Here is a 16,517-nt window from a genome sequence, read left to right on the forward strand (position 1 = left end):
GACTATGATTCATTAATCTTAATATTTTCTAAGATGTAGCACCAGTAATAGTTTGTAAAAAAATATGCATTCAGTGATCAGTGGGTAGTAAAGAATTAATAGAAGCTGGAAAAAGTAAAAGTCACACAAAACACTAATTTTAATCAGTTGCCTGACAAACACAAGATTATGAGTCCAACATAAAATGCGAGAAAGTGATTAAACATTTCTTTTGTATAAAATATATTTTCTTCCAAAATAACTAATAAAATAATATTTGGTAAGTTTTCTTTTGTTCTTTGGTTAAAATTAAATCTCAAGGAATTTACAGATTGCTACTATAATTTGTGAATTTATATGTGTGCTATCACAAAGCATTATCTCATGTTCACGGGTAACAATGTTCAAAATATGAGGGTTGAATGGCCTTTTGGAAAACAGTATGGACGATTCTCAAAAAATTAGAAATTGAGCTCCCATTACCACTTCTGGAATATATCCCAGAGAGGCAAAAAGGTATAGTCGAAGTAACATCTGCACTTGTTTGTTCATTGCAGTACTGTTTACAATAGCCAGAATCTGGAAAAAACCTGAGTGCCCAAGAACAGATGACTGGTTAAAGAAACTTTGGTACATTTACACAATGGAGTACTATGTAGCTGTTAGAAAAGATGAAGTCATGAAATTTACATTTAAGTGGTACTACATGGAAAGTATCATGCTAAGTGAAATGAGTCAGAGAGGGACAGACATAGAAAGAATGCATTCATCTGGGGAACATAAAGTAACAAAATAGGAGACTAACACCCAAGAATAGCCGAGATAAGTACCAGGAGGTTTACTCCATGGCTTGGAGGCCAGCTGCACATGCTAGGGGAAAAGGCAGGTCAGATAGAGAAGGGAGCACCAAATAAAGGGTGTTGGGAGGATCCTCCCAGGATGGGAGATGCATGCTGAAAGTAGACTATAGACCAAACATGATTGCCACTCAATGCCTTTTTTGCAAACCACAGCATCCAAAAGAGAGAGAGAACAAAAAGGAATGCCCTGCCACCGAGGCAGGGTGGGATGGGGGGATGGGGGAGTGGGAAGGATACTGGGATCATTGGTGGTGGAGACAGGGCACTGGTGGAGGGATGGGTACTCTATCATTGTATAACTGAAGCCCATTGCATGGTCCCTCCAAGCACCAATAAACATTGAGCTAGGAAGGTCCCCTGAGCTCCCATAGGTTTGGTACAAAAGCAAAATAAAATACAGTAAAACATGGGAGTCTATAAAGTCTTTAGGTAATGAACACAACACACTTCCTGTTTTCATGTTTTAGTCAACTACTCCAAAATTCAATTTTTTTAATGAAATAATTTCTAAGTTTTGTGAAACTTATAAATCTTATAAAACAAACCTTTCTCAGTTACAACAGTTTCCTATAAACTGAAGAAACTGAAAATTACATGAAAACTGAAAATTGCATTTTTCTACCAATTCACAAGCGTTAAATTTAAGTCAACTGCAGTTTTCCCAGTAACAATTTTCCATGTTATAATAATTTGGTTGGAATTGTGAATTTTTTATTTAAAACGTATTTTTATAATTGTAGGTGCCTCAATTATCGAAGCTGAGACCTCAGAAACTTATAAAAACAATAAAGCAAAACTATATTGGCATGGAATTGGATTCTTAAATTATGAAATGCCTCCAGATATTATTCTTCAGGTAATAGCACAATTAAAAATAATTTGTTTATATTTTAAAATTTTTATTGCTTATCATGAAAATGTTAATTTGTAAGATGATTGTAAGTCCTGAACTTTACACTGAATCTGAACCCATATGCTTTCGTTTTGTGGTCATCAAATCATTCTATGAAAAAAATGATATTAATTTATCACATTAGGGTGTTAAATAGGTTATTTACTTCTCAAATAGGGCTTGTATTCTATGTCTTTACTTTAAATTGGTTCTGTGACCTTCCTTTTCCATGCATAATTTAAGTTACTCAACATTTGTTGATGGTACATGCTCCTTCTAAATCGCAGTTACTGATATGTGCTATTCATCCCAATGCATCTTTATAAAACCCAATCATAACAGAGGTTTTCCAAGTAATATTTTCACTAGTAGTTCAGTTCAATTCAAAAGATCATAGACATCAACAATGGTAAAGTTTTTAGAAACTATAATATAAGTAATTGAAGTTAGTTTCAAATTTAAAAATACTTTTGGGGCAAAACAATGGACTTCATTCTTCTACGTTACAGGCCTGATTTAGACAACTTTTTCATTATTTGTCACCAGCAGTATTATGACCTTAATTATTACCACCACTATTATCACCATATTATTACCACCACCTTAAACATTTTTATCACTGCCACCACCATCATAAACCATATCACCCCCACCATAAGAACAACATCACCATTCATTTCAACAAGCTCTATGATGGCTTACATTATAGAACTATCAAAGAACACCCATCTATAATAAAAGGTTCTTACTGATAAGAAGCATAAACTTCAAAGGTAGAAAACCAAATCTAGAAATATCTTGGAAATATTTCTGTTTGATATATTCCTTATGATCCCTTAATGCTGATTTTTATTGTAGACATAAATGAGATTTGTGGTCAGTAGTGATTTGCTCTTTAATGCTAGAGGGGTGGAACAGTAACAGTTGTAAAAATGAAAATTGTTTTCCAGCCAGATGTTCATCCTGGAAAATGCTGGGCCTTTCCAGGATCCCAGGGTCAAGCCCTCATCAAGCTTGCAAGGAAGATAATACCATTTGCTGTTACCATGGAGCACATCTCAGAGAAAGTGTCACCCTCAGGAAATATCTCCAGTGCACCAAAGGAATTTTCTGTCTATGTAAGGAGCTATGTAGATCAGTCATTCAAAATGGGTTAAGATAGGAAATGTGTACTGGGAATTGTGTACTGATACTTCATCTGAACTGGTTAACTTTATCTAAACCATTTTGTGATGAAATGATATTTTTCTTTGTCCCACTCCCTCTACTGTCTGTTACTCTTCAAGACTCTCAATTTAAGAGATTTTCCCCCTTTTTCTTGGTGACGTTGATAACTGAACTCAGGGCTTCATGCATGCAAGGCAAATGCTCTACCACCAGTCCACAACTCCAAAACCTCAACCTGTAACAGCTTTAACTGTTTAATTCTGTACTTTGCATCATATTATTGCTATTTTTTATTTTCTAAGTTTTTATTATCATCTATACTGCCCTATGATTTTAAAAAAAAATTTAGTTTTCTGAAGATAAAGTGATATGCATGATACCCTTTCTGCAACTGTATTGCAAACCACAGTGCTGTAAATGAAGAGAGAGAGAGAGAGAGAGAGAGAGAGAGAGAGAGAGAGAGAGAGAGGAGAGGGACAAGAGTCTGCCTTAGATGCAGTGTGCGGAGGCAGGATGAGGGAGGTGGGTGGAAGGGAACTGGAGACATTGGTGGCAGGAAACGTGTACTGGTGAAGGGATGGGTGTTGAAACATGGTATCATGAACAGTTTTGAAATTGTATACTACAGTGATTCAATTTAAAAAAAATAGCTTTCTTCTATGGCACTCTCATCTTTCCAATATTTATGTTTTACTTTTCTTAAAATATAGGGTTATGGAGATAATTAACATGATAGGAGCTCACTGATTTTAAAAATATCATTTAGTGACTTTTAATGGGCTGGAGCGATAGCACAGTGGTAGGGCGTTTGCCTTGCATGCAGCCAGCCTGGCCGAGCCAGGTTCGATTCCTCCACCCCTCTCGGAGAGCCCGGCAAGCTACTGAGAGTATCTCGCCCGCACGGCAAAGCCTGGCAAGCTACCCGTGATATATTCGATATGCCAAACACAGTAACAACAAGTCTCAAAATAGAGACGTTACTGGGCCCGCTTGAGCAAATCGATAAACAACGGGAGGACAGTGTTTGTTTGTTTTTTTGTTTGTTTGACTTTTAATATTTCACATACTTGTGAATGTATCACCACAGCCATTTAGAATATTTTTACTATCCCCAATAAAAAACATTCTTTAGCTCTCTCCTACTCCCCAAACTTAGACTCTTAGTTCTAGATAACTACTTATTTGTCTCTCTAGATTTGTTTGCCAATCTGGAACATTTCATTAACTACAATTGTAATATATTTTGTGAATGACTTTTTGGCATTTACTATAACGTGTCTGTTTTGTTTTGGAGTTCACATCTGGTGTTGAGGGATTACTCTTAGTCTGTACTCAGGAATTACTCCTGTCATGACTTGTGGGATCCGATAGGGTGCTGGTATTTTAACCCGAGTCTTCACATGTAAGGGAAGCGCCTCACCGACTGCCCCTTCTTGACTTCTAGTCTAACATTTTTTGGTGAAAGGATGGTATACTCAGTGGTGCTCAGGACTTATTCCTGACTCTGCACTCAAAGATCACTATTAATCGATTCTAGAACCATATGGAGTGCTGGGAATTGAACTCCGGTCAGTTGAATACATGTTCATGCCTGACCCACGGTACTATGTCTCTTGATCCCGCCCCCAGTATAATGTTTTTAAGTTTCATTTATGTCATGACATCATTGAATGTCATATCTATTCCTTTTTAAAGTAGCTGAATATCTCAGTGTCTAGATGATTGATATTTTTGTACTTTGCGTATTTTAGACCATTATTAATACTGTTCCTATAAACATTTCATACTGGACTCCGCGCCAGGCTGTTTTCACTGGGGCGCCTCATAGGGGGGTGGGCAAGACCCAGCCCCGGCATCCGACCTCCATTACTCAACCGCTGCTACACTCCAGGCTGCTTTCCAGACTCATCATAAGACACTTCCTACCCATTTTCCATAATTACCACACCATGTTTGATGGAGTTCAGACAGTAGGCAACAAATCATGCCTCTCAGAGAGCCCGGCAAGCTACCGAGAATATCCCATCCATCTGGGCAGAGCCTGGCAAGCACCCCGTGGTGTATTCGATATGCCAGAACCAGTAACTATAACAGGTCTCATTACCCTGACACTGAAAGAGCCTCCAATCATTGGGAAAGACGAGCAAGGAGAGGCTGCTAAAATCTCAGGGCTGGGACGAATAGAGACATTACTGGTGCCCACTCGAGTAAATCTACAAACAATGATATGACAGTGATACAGTGATAAACATTTAATATAATATTTTATATGGATTTTTTTACTGTTCACTTTTATTGACTCTATACCTATGACTGGAATTGCTAGATTTCACAACAAATCTGTGTTTCATGTTAGAATCATGTAGAATGGCATATATTATCCTTAGTTTCAGTCGATACTCTATACAACCACAATACTGTTTTCAATTGAGCCATGTGGTGTACTTGAATATTTGTGTAACTTTTTAATTTTCAGAAGCTAATAAGTGTCTTATTTTTATTTTCTTAATGTTATATATTTCTATTACTAAAATATACACAAATTCTTATTCAGAACTATATCCTCCTATTATGTTATTTGTTTGATAATGTATTAACTTCTTTGTCTTAACATCACTCACTTTCAGATATGCCTTTGAAAAATTTGTACATGTGACTTTGCAAATTATAACTGGTAAAAAGCTGTTATCTGTGAAAATCCTGAGGAATGAATATATTATATAATTAGGTTAATTAATTTATTAACATGGTTTCTGCTATGTCAGGGTTGCTCCTGTTGTGTTCATAGGACCATGCTGTACAGATATCTAATTTATTATTATTTAAAATCTTTTCTCACTTTCCTTCTTTATATTATGTTCCAACTTAAGATTTTATTAATTTATATTTTATTCTCTTTAATTTGCAATTTCTATCATAATTATTCTGAATTTTTAAAAATACTCTTTTTGGTATAAATTTGTTTTTCTTGGATATAACTTTTCATCTTTGTGATATTAATAATTGTATAGTTTTGTCACATATTCTGCTGCCTCCTGTCATTATCCCAACCTACCACTTATTTGTTGATAAGATCATCTCTTATAGATGCTTCTCTCATTTGTCCATACTTGTCTTTTTCACTGAAGACTTTGTGAAGTATATTTTTTGTGTATAGTTTTGTTGAACTATAAACTTTGTACAGTTTATAAAATGACTGAAGGCTCTGCAAATGTTAGTGTGGTATTCAGCAAGTAGGATCTGAGAGAGAAATCTCAATTTCTTGTCTCTAGAATATTTTCAACATCCCCGTGCTGCTTGGAAAGCTAACACATGACATACTGTGAGTGTGTAGGTTGTGCCTTAACCTCAGATTTTGGTGTTTTTCTTTTATGAATTTTTTTTGGGGTCACACCCAGTACAGGGGTTACTCCTGGCTTTGCATGTAGGAATTACTCCTGGCAGTGCTCGGGGGAACATATGGGATGCCGGGAATCGAACCCAGGTTGGCCACATGCAAAGCAAACATTCTACCTGCTGTAGTATCCCTCCAGCCACCTCAGATTTTGTTTGGTATCCTGGATGTCTGCTGAAATTACAGTGGAAGGAAGAAGATAATCCCTTTTTGGGCCAGAACAATATGGACTGGGGAGCTGGGGACTAATTACATCTTGAGGACTGTAAGTCCACCTTCCAACATAGGGGTTCTCATTCTTCAACTCACCTTTGTTTTCTGTGGGTTTTTTGAGAGCTCACAGTATATATAAGCAAATTTCATTACTTCATTTTTCATAACAGCTGCATAGTATTCCATGGTGTAGATGTGCCAGTGTTTCTTTGTTCAGTCATCTATTCTTGGGTACTCAGGTGGTTTCCAGATCCTGGCTATTGTGGATAGTGCTGTGATTGATGAACAGAGGAGTGCAGATGGTGTTTCTGCTGTATTTGGGGGCCCCGAGGCTATATTCCCAGAAGTGGAATTGTTGGGTCAACGGGAGCTCAATTTCTAGTTTTTTGAGGAATGTTTATATTGTTTACCAAAAAGGCTGGACCAGTCGGCATTCCCACCAATAGTAAAGGAGAGTACCTTTCTCCCCACATACACGACAGCACTGGTTTTTCTTGTTCACTTGGATGTGTGATAGTCTCTCTCTTGTGAAATGATATCGCATTGTTGTTTTGATCTGCATCTCCTTGATGATTAGTGATGAAGAGCATTTTTTCATGTGCCTTTTGGCAATTCAAATTTCTTCTTTGAGGAAATTTCTGTTCATTTCTTGTCCTCATATTTTGATGGAGTTGGACATTTTTTCTTAATTTATACCTGGGACATATACCTTAAATATTAACTCCTTATCAAGTTATTGGGTGAATAATCTTCCCATTTCGTAGGCTGTCTTTGTATCTTGGTCACTGTTTCTTCTGAGGTGCAGGAGCATCTTAGTTTAATGTAGTCTCATTTATTTTTGCTTCCACTTGCTTTGTCAGTGGTGTTTAATCTCTGAAGATACCTTCAGTTTCAATGTCTTGGGGGGTTTTGCCTAAATTTTCTTCCATGTGCCTAATGGATTCAGGTCTGATATTGAGGTCTACAATCCATTTTGATCTGACTTTTGTGCAAGGTGTTAGATAAAGGTCTGAGTCCAATTTTTTGCATGTTGCTATCGAGCTTTCCCAGCCCCACTTGTTAAAGAGGCTTTCCTTGCTCCACTTCACATTTCTTGCTTCCTTATCAAAGATTAAATGATCATATATTGGAGGGTCTGTGTCAGTATATTAAACTCTATTCATTGCTCTGCAGGTCTGCCATTATTCCAGTATCATGCTGTTTTAATTCTACCGCTTTGTAGTACAATTTGAAGTTGGGGAAGGAGATGCCTCTAATCTTTTTACCAAGGATTGCTTTAGCTATTCATGGGGGTTTATTGTTCCATATGAATTTCAGGAGTTTTTGATCAATTTCTTTGAAAAAGTCATGTGTATCCTTATAAGGACCGCATTGAATCTGTATAATGCTTTGGGGAATATTGTCATTTTGACAGTTAATTCTCCCAATCCATGAACAGGAGACACATCTCCATTTCCTTATGCCTTCTTCTATTTCTTGAAGAAGTGTTGAAGTTTTCTTTGTACAGAAAATATGCCTCCTCATTCAAGCTTATTTTGAGGTACTTGATTTTCTGAGGCAAGATTGTGAATGGGATTTTTTTAATATCACTTTCTTTCTTTTCATTATTTGCATATAGGAAAGCCATGGACTTTGGGGTATTTTGTAACCTGCCATTTTATTATACGAATCTATTGGTTCTAGGAGTTTTTCGGTAAAGGCTTTAGGGTTCTCTGTGGTTTTGACTATATTGAGAAAAGTTCCTTCAACTTTCATTTTGTTGACACTTTTCATCATGAACAGGTGCTGAATCTTGTGAAATAATTTCCTTGCATCTATTGATATGATCATATATAGTTTTTTATCTTTATTTTATTAATACGATGAATTATGTTGATTGACTCGCAAACGTTAAACCATCCTCACATTCCCGAGATGAATCCTACTTGTATTGATGTATGATCCTTTTTTTATGACTTGTTGGATTCTATTCGTGAACATTTTGTAGTAGTTCTTTGTGTCTTGTTCATCTGGGATATCAACCTGGAATTTAATTTTTTTTGTGGTGTCTCTGTTTTTGGTATCAGGGTAATATAGGCCTCACCAGAAATTGTTTGGGAGCATTTCTGTTTCTTAGATCTCTTGGAAAATCTTGAAAAGAATTGGCAATAGGTTCTCTTTAAAGGGTTGGAAGAATCCAACTGGACGTGGACTTTTGTTTAGGGGAAGATTTTTGAGTACCATTTCAATTTCCTCTATAGTGATAGCTCTGTACAGGTATTCCACATCTTCCTGGTCCAGCCTTGGGAGACATAGGAATCCCACGAATTTAAATTTCTTCTAGGTCCTCATTTCGTGGCATACAGACTCTCAAAGTAATATCTGATGGTCTTTTGAATTTTTGTGGCTTCTGTTGTGATGGGTCCCTTTTTGTTTCTGATTTGATTTGTTAGGGTTCTCTCTGTTTTTGTGAGTCTCCCTAGGGGCTTATTGATCTTGTTTATTTTTTCCAAAAACCCAGCTCTTGGTTTCATTGATCTTTTGGATTGATTTTGGAGAATCCAGCTCATTGATTTCTGCTCTGTTTTATTATTTCTTTCCTCCTGGTTTGATCTCCTTTTGTTGGTCATTTTCTAAGATCTTAAGGTGTGAAGTCAAGTTATTTATGTGGGCCCTTTCTTCCTTCCTGATGAACACTTGCAGAGATAGAAAGTATCCTCTTTGCACTGCTTTAGTTGTTTCCCACAAGTCCTGGTAGCTCAAGACTTTATTTTCATTTGTGTCCAGGGATCTTTTGATTTTATCTTTGATTTCCTCTCTACCACACTGGATGTTCAGCAATGAACTGTTCAATTTCCAGTTGTTTGATTTGATTCTCCATTTCTGTGTGTGTTTAACTTCTATTTTCAATATTGTGGTTTGAAAAGATAGTTAAAGGGCTGGAGTGATAGCATAGTGGGTAGGGCGTTTGCCTTGCATGCGGCCGATCCGGGTTTGATTCCCAGCATCCCATATGGTCTCCTGAGCACCGCCAGGAGTAATTCCTGAGTACAAAGCCAGGAGTAACCTCTGAGCATTGCCAGGCGCGACCCAAAAAGAAAAAAGAAAAAAGAAAAGATAGTTGATACAATTCCTATCTTCTTGATTTTATTGAGGTATGTTTTGTGGCCCAGCATGTGGTCCATCTTGGAAAATGTTCTATGTACATTGGATAAGAATGTATATTCGGCTTTTGGGGAATGAAAAACCATATATATATAGTAGCTCTCTCCCTTCTATTTCTTCTTCAGAGTCAGTATTTCCTTGCTGAGTTTTAATCTCTTTGATCTATCAAGAGGTGACAAGGTGGTGTTGAAGCCTTCAACTATTATTGGTTTGCTATCAGTGTCCTCCTTGAAGTCTATTAACAGTTGTTTTAAGTATTTTTGCTGTTCCCTCATAGGGTATGTATATGTTTAGGAGTATAATTTCTTCCTATGTAAATATCCCTTGGTTATTAAGAAATGGCCTTCACTGTACCTTCTAAACCTTTTCAGACTGGAAACTATATTGTCAGATACTAGTATGGCCACCCAGGCTTTTTAAAAGGAGTTGTTTGCTTGGAGAATTGTTTCCAACCTTTGACTTTGAGTCTGTGTTTTCTCTGATTATTGTAATGTGTTTCTTGTAGGCAGAAGAATGTTGTGTTCACTTATTTTCCATTTTGCCACTCTATGTCTCTGAATTGATGCATTTAGACCATTGACATTGAGAGAGATTACTGTTATGGGGCTTTGTGCCATTTTTCTGTAGATATTTGTTTTTTTTGTGAGATTTGTTTTGTCTTACAATAGCCTCTTTCATCCTTCTTTTAAGGTTGGTTTTGAGTCTATGAAGTTCCTGAACTGTTATTTATCCATGGAGTTGTATTTCATTCCTTTTTTATTTTCAATCCTAATTAGGCCTGTATGAGTGTGAGTTTCCTCCTTTGTAGAACTTCTGCTGTGTCACAAAGATTCTGCGAGTTTGCTTTTTTAATTTTCATTAGTTTCAAAAATCTTTATTTTTTCTTTGTTTTCTTCTTTAATCCAGATATTATTTGGCAGCATTTTGCTCAGTTTCCAAGTGTTGGAATTTTTTACTTTTTCTTCTCATGGTTAATTTCTATTCTCCTGATATGCTGCACTGAAATCATGCTTTGTATAGCACAGCGGTAGGGCGTTTGCCTTGCACGCAGTCAGCCTGGCCGAGCCGGGTTTGATTCCTCCGCCCCTCTCGGAGAGCCGGCAAGCTACTGAGAGTGTCTCACCCCCATGGCAGAGCCTGGCAAGCTACCCGTGTCGTATTCAATATGCCAAACACAGTAACAACAAGTCTCAAAACGGAGATGTTACTGGGCCAGCTCGAGCAAATCGATGAACAACGGGAGGACAGTGTTTGTTTTTGTTTTATGCATTTTTGAGTTATGCCTTAGATTGTGTTTTATGTTGGAGAAAGTTTATGTGCACTAAGGAATTATCTGTATGCAGTTTTTTGAGGGTATTCCCATTAGTCCCAATTTTTTTACTTCCTCATTAAAGATTCTTATATCTTTACTGGTATTCTACTTGGTTGATATAGGGTGGTGAAATGTAGTATTAAGACTGTGTATTTCTTTAGGTATGAGGGTAGAAGCTTTGTAATTTTTTTCTGACCTTTCATTTGGTGCATATATGTTGATTATAGTTAATATTTTTTTATCTGTTACTTCCTTAGCCAATAATTCGTATCCATTCCTATCTCTAATTACTTTCTTTAGGTTAATTCCATTAGTTCTGATATAAATATGTCTACACCTTTTTGTATAATTTTTCTGTATGATTGTTTTTCAACCTTCCTCTCTGATCTTTTATTTATCCTGTGAATTTAGCTGTGTTTCAGGGAAGCAGCAAAGAGATGGATATTTTCACCCAGATTCATCTAACCACTCTATGCCTTTTAATAGGAGAATTTAAGCTATTGACAATTACCAAGACAGTTGGTAAAAGGGCACAGTGTCAGTGTGGGGGTCAGTTGTTTTTGCAATTGGACATTTGCCATTTATATAGTCTTTCCCGTAATTCTTACAGGGTTTATTTATTATTGCAAATATTGCCAGCTTTCATTTGAGAATATTTTTATACCTCTCTCAAATTTAAATGAAAGCTTTGCAGGATATTGAACTGTAGTTGAAAATTTTTCATTCAATGCTTTGAAATTTTTATTCCAGCCTTTTTTTGCTTGTATGATTTTATATGCAAGATCTCTTGTGATTCTTATGTTATTTCCCTGTATCTTATGTTTTTCTTCTCTCTTGATACTTTCAATACTTTAGTCTTTCTCTCTCTAGTTTTAATCATTTCGATTACAGTGTATCTTAGTACTGTTCTATTTGAGTTTATTTTGTTGGATAATCTTTGAGCTTCTTGAAACCATGCAGGAATCTCTTTCCAGAGAGATTTAGCTCCTTCAATTCCATTACTATGTATTCTTTCACACACTGAATCAATTACTTGAATTGATTTAATTCATCTTCCAGTGATTGTCTAATTTCCTTTGCTAGTAATTGTTTAATTTTCATTGCCATTACATGAACTGTAGATTTGACATTCTGACATAGATCCAGAATTTTGATTACTTGGGAACTTGCCTGGAATTTTATCCCTGTCTGTCAGTGCAGCTGTGTTCCTTTGTTTCCCCAGTGTTGTTAGAGTTTTGTGGGTGCTGACAACAGAGCTTTAGATAGATTTATGTTTATTTAAATAGTGTTCTTATTTGTTATTTATTCTATTGGTCTACTTCATATGCCTCTATTATTCAGATTATTTCCATTACCAGGTAATGAAGTTTCAATGTGAGTGGGATGTGTAGATTCCTCCTATTTAGTCACCAGGGTTCTTATGGGGGTATTCTGGCACTGAAGTAAGAACTTGTATTTATCCACCAGCCCTGTTGTGTGTGGGGCAAATGGAGTGCAACAGTTGCATTAGTGCTTGCTTGGTTCTGGGTTTCAGTATGGCCTCTGAGACTGGGGAAGTTGTCCCCAACTTGGGGTGGAATTGGGGGGCAGAGCAGCTTATTCCCCTTCAGTGCATTTAGGTTAAGAGGTTTTAAGATTTACATGAGCTGGGACAAGTTTATGCAATTGATGTGTGAGTCGACAGAGGTTCAAATGCAGCCAGGGCCCTGAAAGTCATGAGCCAGAGGAGTCCCGTGTGGCGCCAGAGAGCTAGAAGTTTCCTTCTAGTCAACAAAAGTTTACTTAAAATGGTTTCAGTGATCAAATGAAGGCCTCATACATAAAAGCATTTTTTCTGGAAAAAAGTTTTGTGTTTGAAAAAAGTCTTAACAATTGGATTAAGTTTATCCCATTTTGAAAATATGGTAACTAACTTTTTGGTATTCAAATGAAAAATTATTAATGCAGTTATTAGGCATTTGGAATTTCCTATATCTTTCTTCCATTATCTAATCCATCCATCCCATACATCCACCAATTACCTTTTCTCTTTCCTTCCATTCATTAATTCCATCTTATAATTACCTATCTAAATATGTATCACCTATCTATGTAATTTCCTAGTTCTGGTATGAGCCTGTCAATTGTTTCACATTCCAGGTGTTAAATTTTTGATGTAGAGGGCAGTTATCGAACTAGGATAACACAATATCTCACTGGTCTATACCTAAGGATGTCTAAAGAATTGTTATTTGAAAAATCAACTATTTCCATTTACTTTGACTTAATAATTCATTATAACCCCATGTTTGTTGCTTTCTTTAAAAGGGCATCCCAAAACAATGTGAAGGAGAAGATATTTTCCTGGGTCAGTTTATATATAATAAAACAGGAGCCACTGTCCAAACATTTGAGCTCCAGGTAAATTAAAGTCCTGTTTAGAATGTGGTTAGAATTCTTCAGGGAAAGGTTAGGATTCCTCAAGGAAAAAATGTATTTAAGAACCATTATGAGAAAAGCGAGTTATGCCTGCCTGGCTTCCTGAAGTTCAATTCATAGCTCAAGTTATTTTTATCACAAAAGTTAGGAAGATACAAAATGTCTAAGTTTAATTCTTCAGTATGTGAAAATATATTCATCACATTAAAATATATTTACTTTTTCAGTCTATATCATTTTATTTAGTTGGTTTCCTTAATATTATTAGTCACTATTTCACCTTCTTGGTGAAGGTATTATGGTTGATAATATGATAGAGATGACTGGAGATGAATAGGAACTCAGAAAAAGAGAATAAATATTTTATACTAGATAATATGAAACTTCTCTTTCTTCTTCACTGGTAAAAAATACCAACTTTGGGGGCTGGAGAGATAGCACAGCGGGTAGGGCATTTGCCTTGCATGAGGCCGACCCAGGTTCGATTCCCAGCATCCCGTATGGTCCCCTGAGCACCGCCAGGAGTAACTCCTGAGTGCAGAGCCAGGAGTAACCCCTGTGCATCGCCAGGTGTGACCCAAAAAGCAAAAAAAAAAAAAAAAAAACTTTAAAGATAAAAATCCTGAAAGTCACTAAGAATATAAAATATATTTTATTGTTTCTCATTAAGAAGTATTTCTCAGTAAGAGCCACTAGAAGTATTAGAATGGATGTAGAAGACATAGTGTGTAAACAAAAAATGTTTACGAAACTGTTCAGTCAATGATCCTGGTTAAAACTTACCTGAAAACAATACATATGTTGAACTGTGGGATCTATAATCCATCCTACTAGTACGTCCTTTGCTCCCTGGGAGCACTCTGGGGCCAGGGAGTGGCAGTGAGAAGCACCGTAGTTTTTCTCTTTGTTCTTTTTAGTAAAACTTTGCTTCTGTTGCCCATTTTTTCTCATACATGAATTCAATGTTTTAATATACTCATATTAAAAATAAAGTTTTATTTTTCATTAAATCTGCATTCTTTTGCATTCTATTTGATGCTTTTCTATACTAGGTCTTAATTCTACCTTTTTGTTTGTTTTATTTTCAGTATGAAGTTTCTGAACCTTTATTATGTGTGAAACTGAAAATACTCAGCAATTGGGGACACTTGAAGTATACCTGCTTATACAGATTCAGGGTCCATGGTACCCCAGGAAATCACATCTAGAGGAATTGTTGCAGAAGGCCATGATTATAGGTCCAGAACATTCACAAATTCTTTTTCCTTTATGCTTACCTGACCTATCTGAGTAACAAATTGAGAGTGCGAGGAAAAGCTCAAAGTGGTTCATACTTGTCAGTTAAAAAATGAAAGAATTTTAGTAATAAAATATTAAAGTAAATCCAATCTTCTTGTGGTTGTTTTGATTTTGAGACTAAGTCATATTGTTAAAGCACTTAAAAATACATATTTAGGAGGCACTAATCAATGTACTAGATAAGATATAGACACAAGGTAAATATCAGTAGTAAACTATGGTCATGACTGTCACTGTCACTGTCCTCCCATTGTTCATCAATTTGCTCGAGCAGGCCTAGTAACATTGTAAGGCTTGTTACTGTGTTTGGCATATTGAATACGTCACAGGTAGCTTGTCAGGCTTTGCCATGCGGGATGGTCATGACTATTTGTGGATAATTTGAATTCCTTAAAAGATACTGAAGTACCTTTAAAAATAATTATGGACAGGAAAAAATTACAGTAAGTTTGTAGATACAACAATAATACATAAATCAAAATAATTTGTAAATACAAATAACAACCATAGGATAAAATTTATAAAATCATGTCAAAGAAAAACTAAACCACCTGTACAAAGAAACATTCACAAAGCAGAGAATAACAAAAATTTTAATAAATATAAAAATGTTAACTTGTGTGTTTAAAAATTCAATTACTAATGTCAGTATATCCTAACCTGTAAACTAATTTTATCTCCAAAACTAAAAAAATGAAAAGAAAACTAGAAAAAATGCACAGTATTATTGAGATAATCATGAAGCAGCAAATACTTATTGTTAAAACTATGTTTAGGTTTCAATAATGATATTTTAATATTCAAAAATAATTTTTATAATTTATATTAATATATTAAAGTGCTAACAAATGAAAATTTATAATTGGGTTATGTTCCATAGTAATGTAAGAGAAAAAAATAGATAAGAGTATCAGTGAAAAAGACTGGCCATGAAATAATTACTGAAGCTGAGGTCTGGTTCATCTGGGTGCTCTTAAACTATTGTCTACACTTACATATTGGATATTTCCACTATTAGAACATTTTTAAAAGACTACAACAGATATATATGTAAGAGCCAGGAGGTGGATGGGGTAGTACAGTGAATAGGGCATTTGAATTGCACACTGTTGATCCGAATTCAATCCCTGGCATCCCATTTGATCCCCTGAGTACTGCCAATTCCAAAGAAAGTACTTGGAGGGCCAGTGGGATACTTACAGAAGTAGAAAGCAAGATTTAGCAGGTTGAGTAGAATCAGGGAAGCAAGCAGAATCAGTCAAGCAAGTGGAACAAGCAGCAAGGGACTGTTTAGTTGTTATAACCTCATATAGTGGGGTACTTTAACCTCACTAGGACTTGATCTGCAATAACGGTCTTTTGATTTTACCAAAAATATTTTTATAATTTATAGTAATATATTAAATACTTTAATATATTAAATAATAAATTTATATTTAATATAATATTAAATATAAATGATATGCATTTAATAATAAAGTGCCTATATATTAAAGTACTAATATATACATATTATATATATATATATTATTCAGGATAAAGGATAGTCATGCGTGTGGAGAGTGGTCTCAGCATGGTTGTGGCTGGTTCTGGATGTCTTCGGCCCGGAGCTCTACTCGGGACAGGGAGGGAAACTCAACCCGCCCCCCTCCAAGTGGCCCAGGTGAGGACACCCAGGCGTGGGCGCAGGAGTCTGGCAAACTCCCCGTGGCGTACCCAATATGCCAAATACCAGTAATGCTGGGTCTCATTCTCCTAACCCTGAAAGAGCCTTGAATATGGCACTTTTTAAAATCTCAGGGCTAGGGAGAAGGAGACATTACTGGTGCCTGCTCGAGG

At 36.0% G+C, this 16,517-nt stretch overlaps 1 protein-coding gene across 1 annotated transcript in view; it reads left to right on the forward strand.

The window, feature by feature from the left end:
* SUN3 (Sad1 and UNC84 domain containing 3) overlaps positions 1-14,587 on the forward strand; it is a 41,364-nt gene extending 26,777 nt beyond the window's left edge. The window contains exons 7-10 of the mRNA XM_056138433.1: positions 1,580-1,695; positions 2,682-2,849; positions 13,269-13,361; positions 14,468-14,587. Of these exons, the coding sequence (XP_055994408.1) occupies positions 1,580-1,695; positions 2,682-2,849; positions 13,269-13,361; positions 14,468-14,587 (497 nt within the window). The remainder of the gene's footprint in view (positions 1-1,579; positions 1,696-2,681; positions 2,850-13,268; positions 13,362-14,467) is intronic.
* Positions 14,588-16,517: the final 1,930 nt, after the last annotated feature.

This window comes from Sorex fumeus, unplaced genomic scaffold (assembly GCF_029834395.1).
Source record: "Sorex fumeus unplaced genomic scaffold, SorFum_2.1 ptg000128l, whole genome shotgun sequence".
Classification (NCBI taxonomy): domain Eukaryota; kingdom Metazoa; phylum Chordata; class Mammalia; order Eulipotyphla; family Soricidae; genus Sorex; species Sorex fumeus.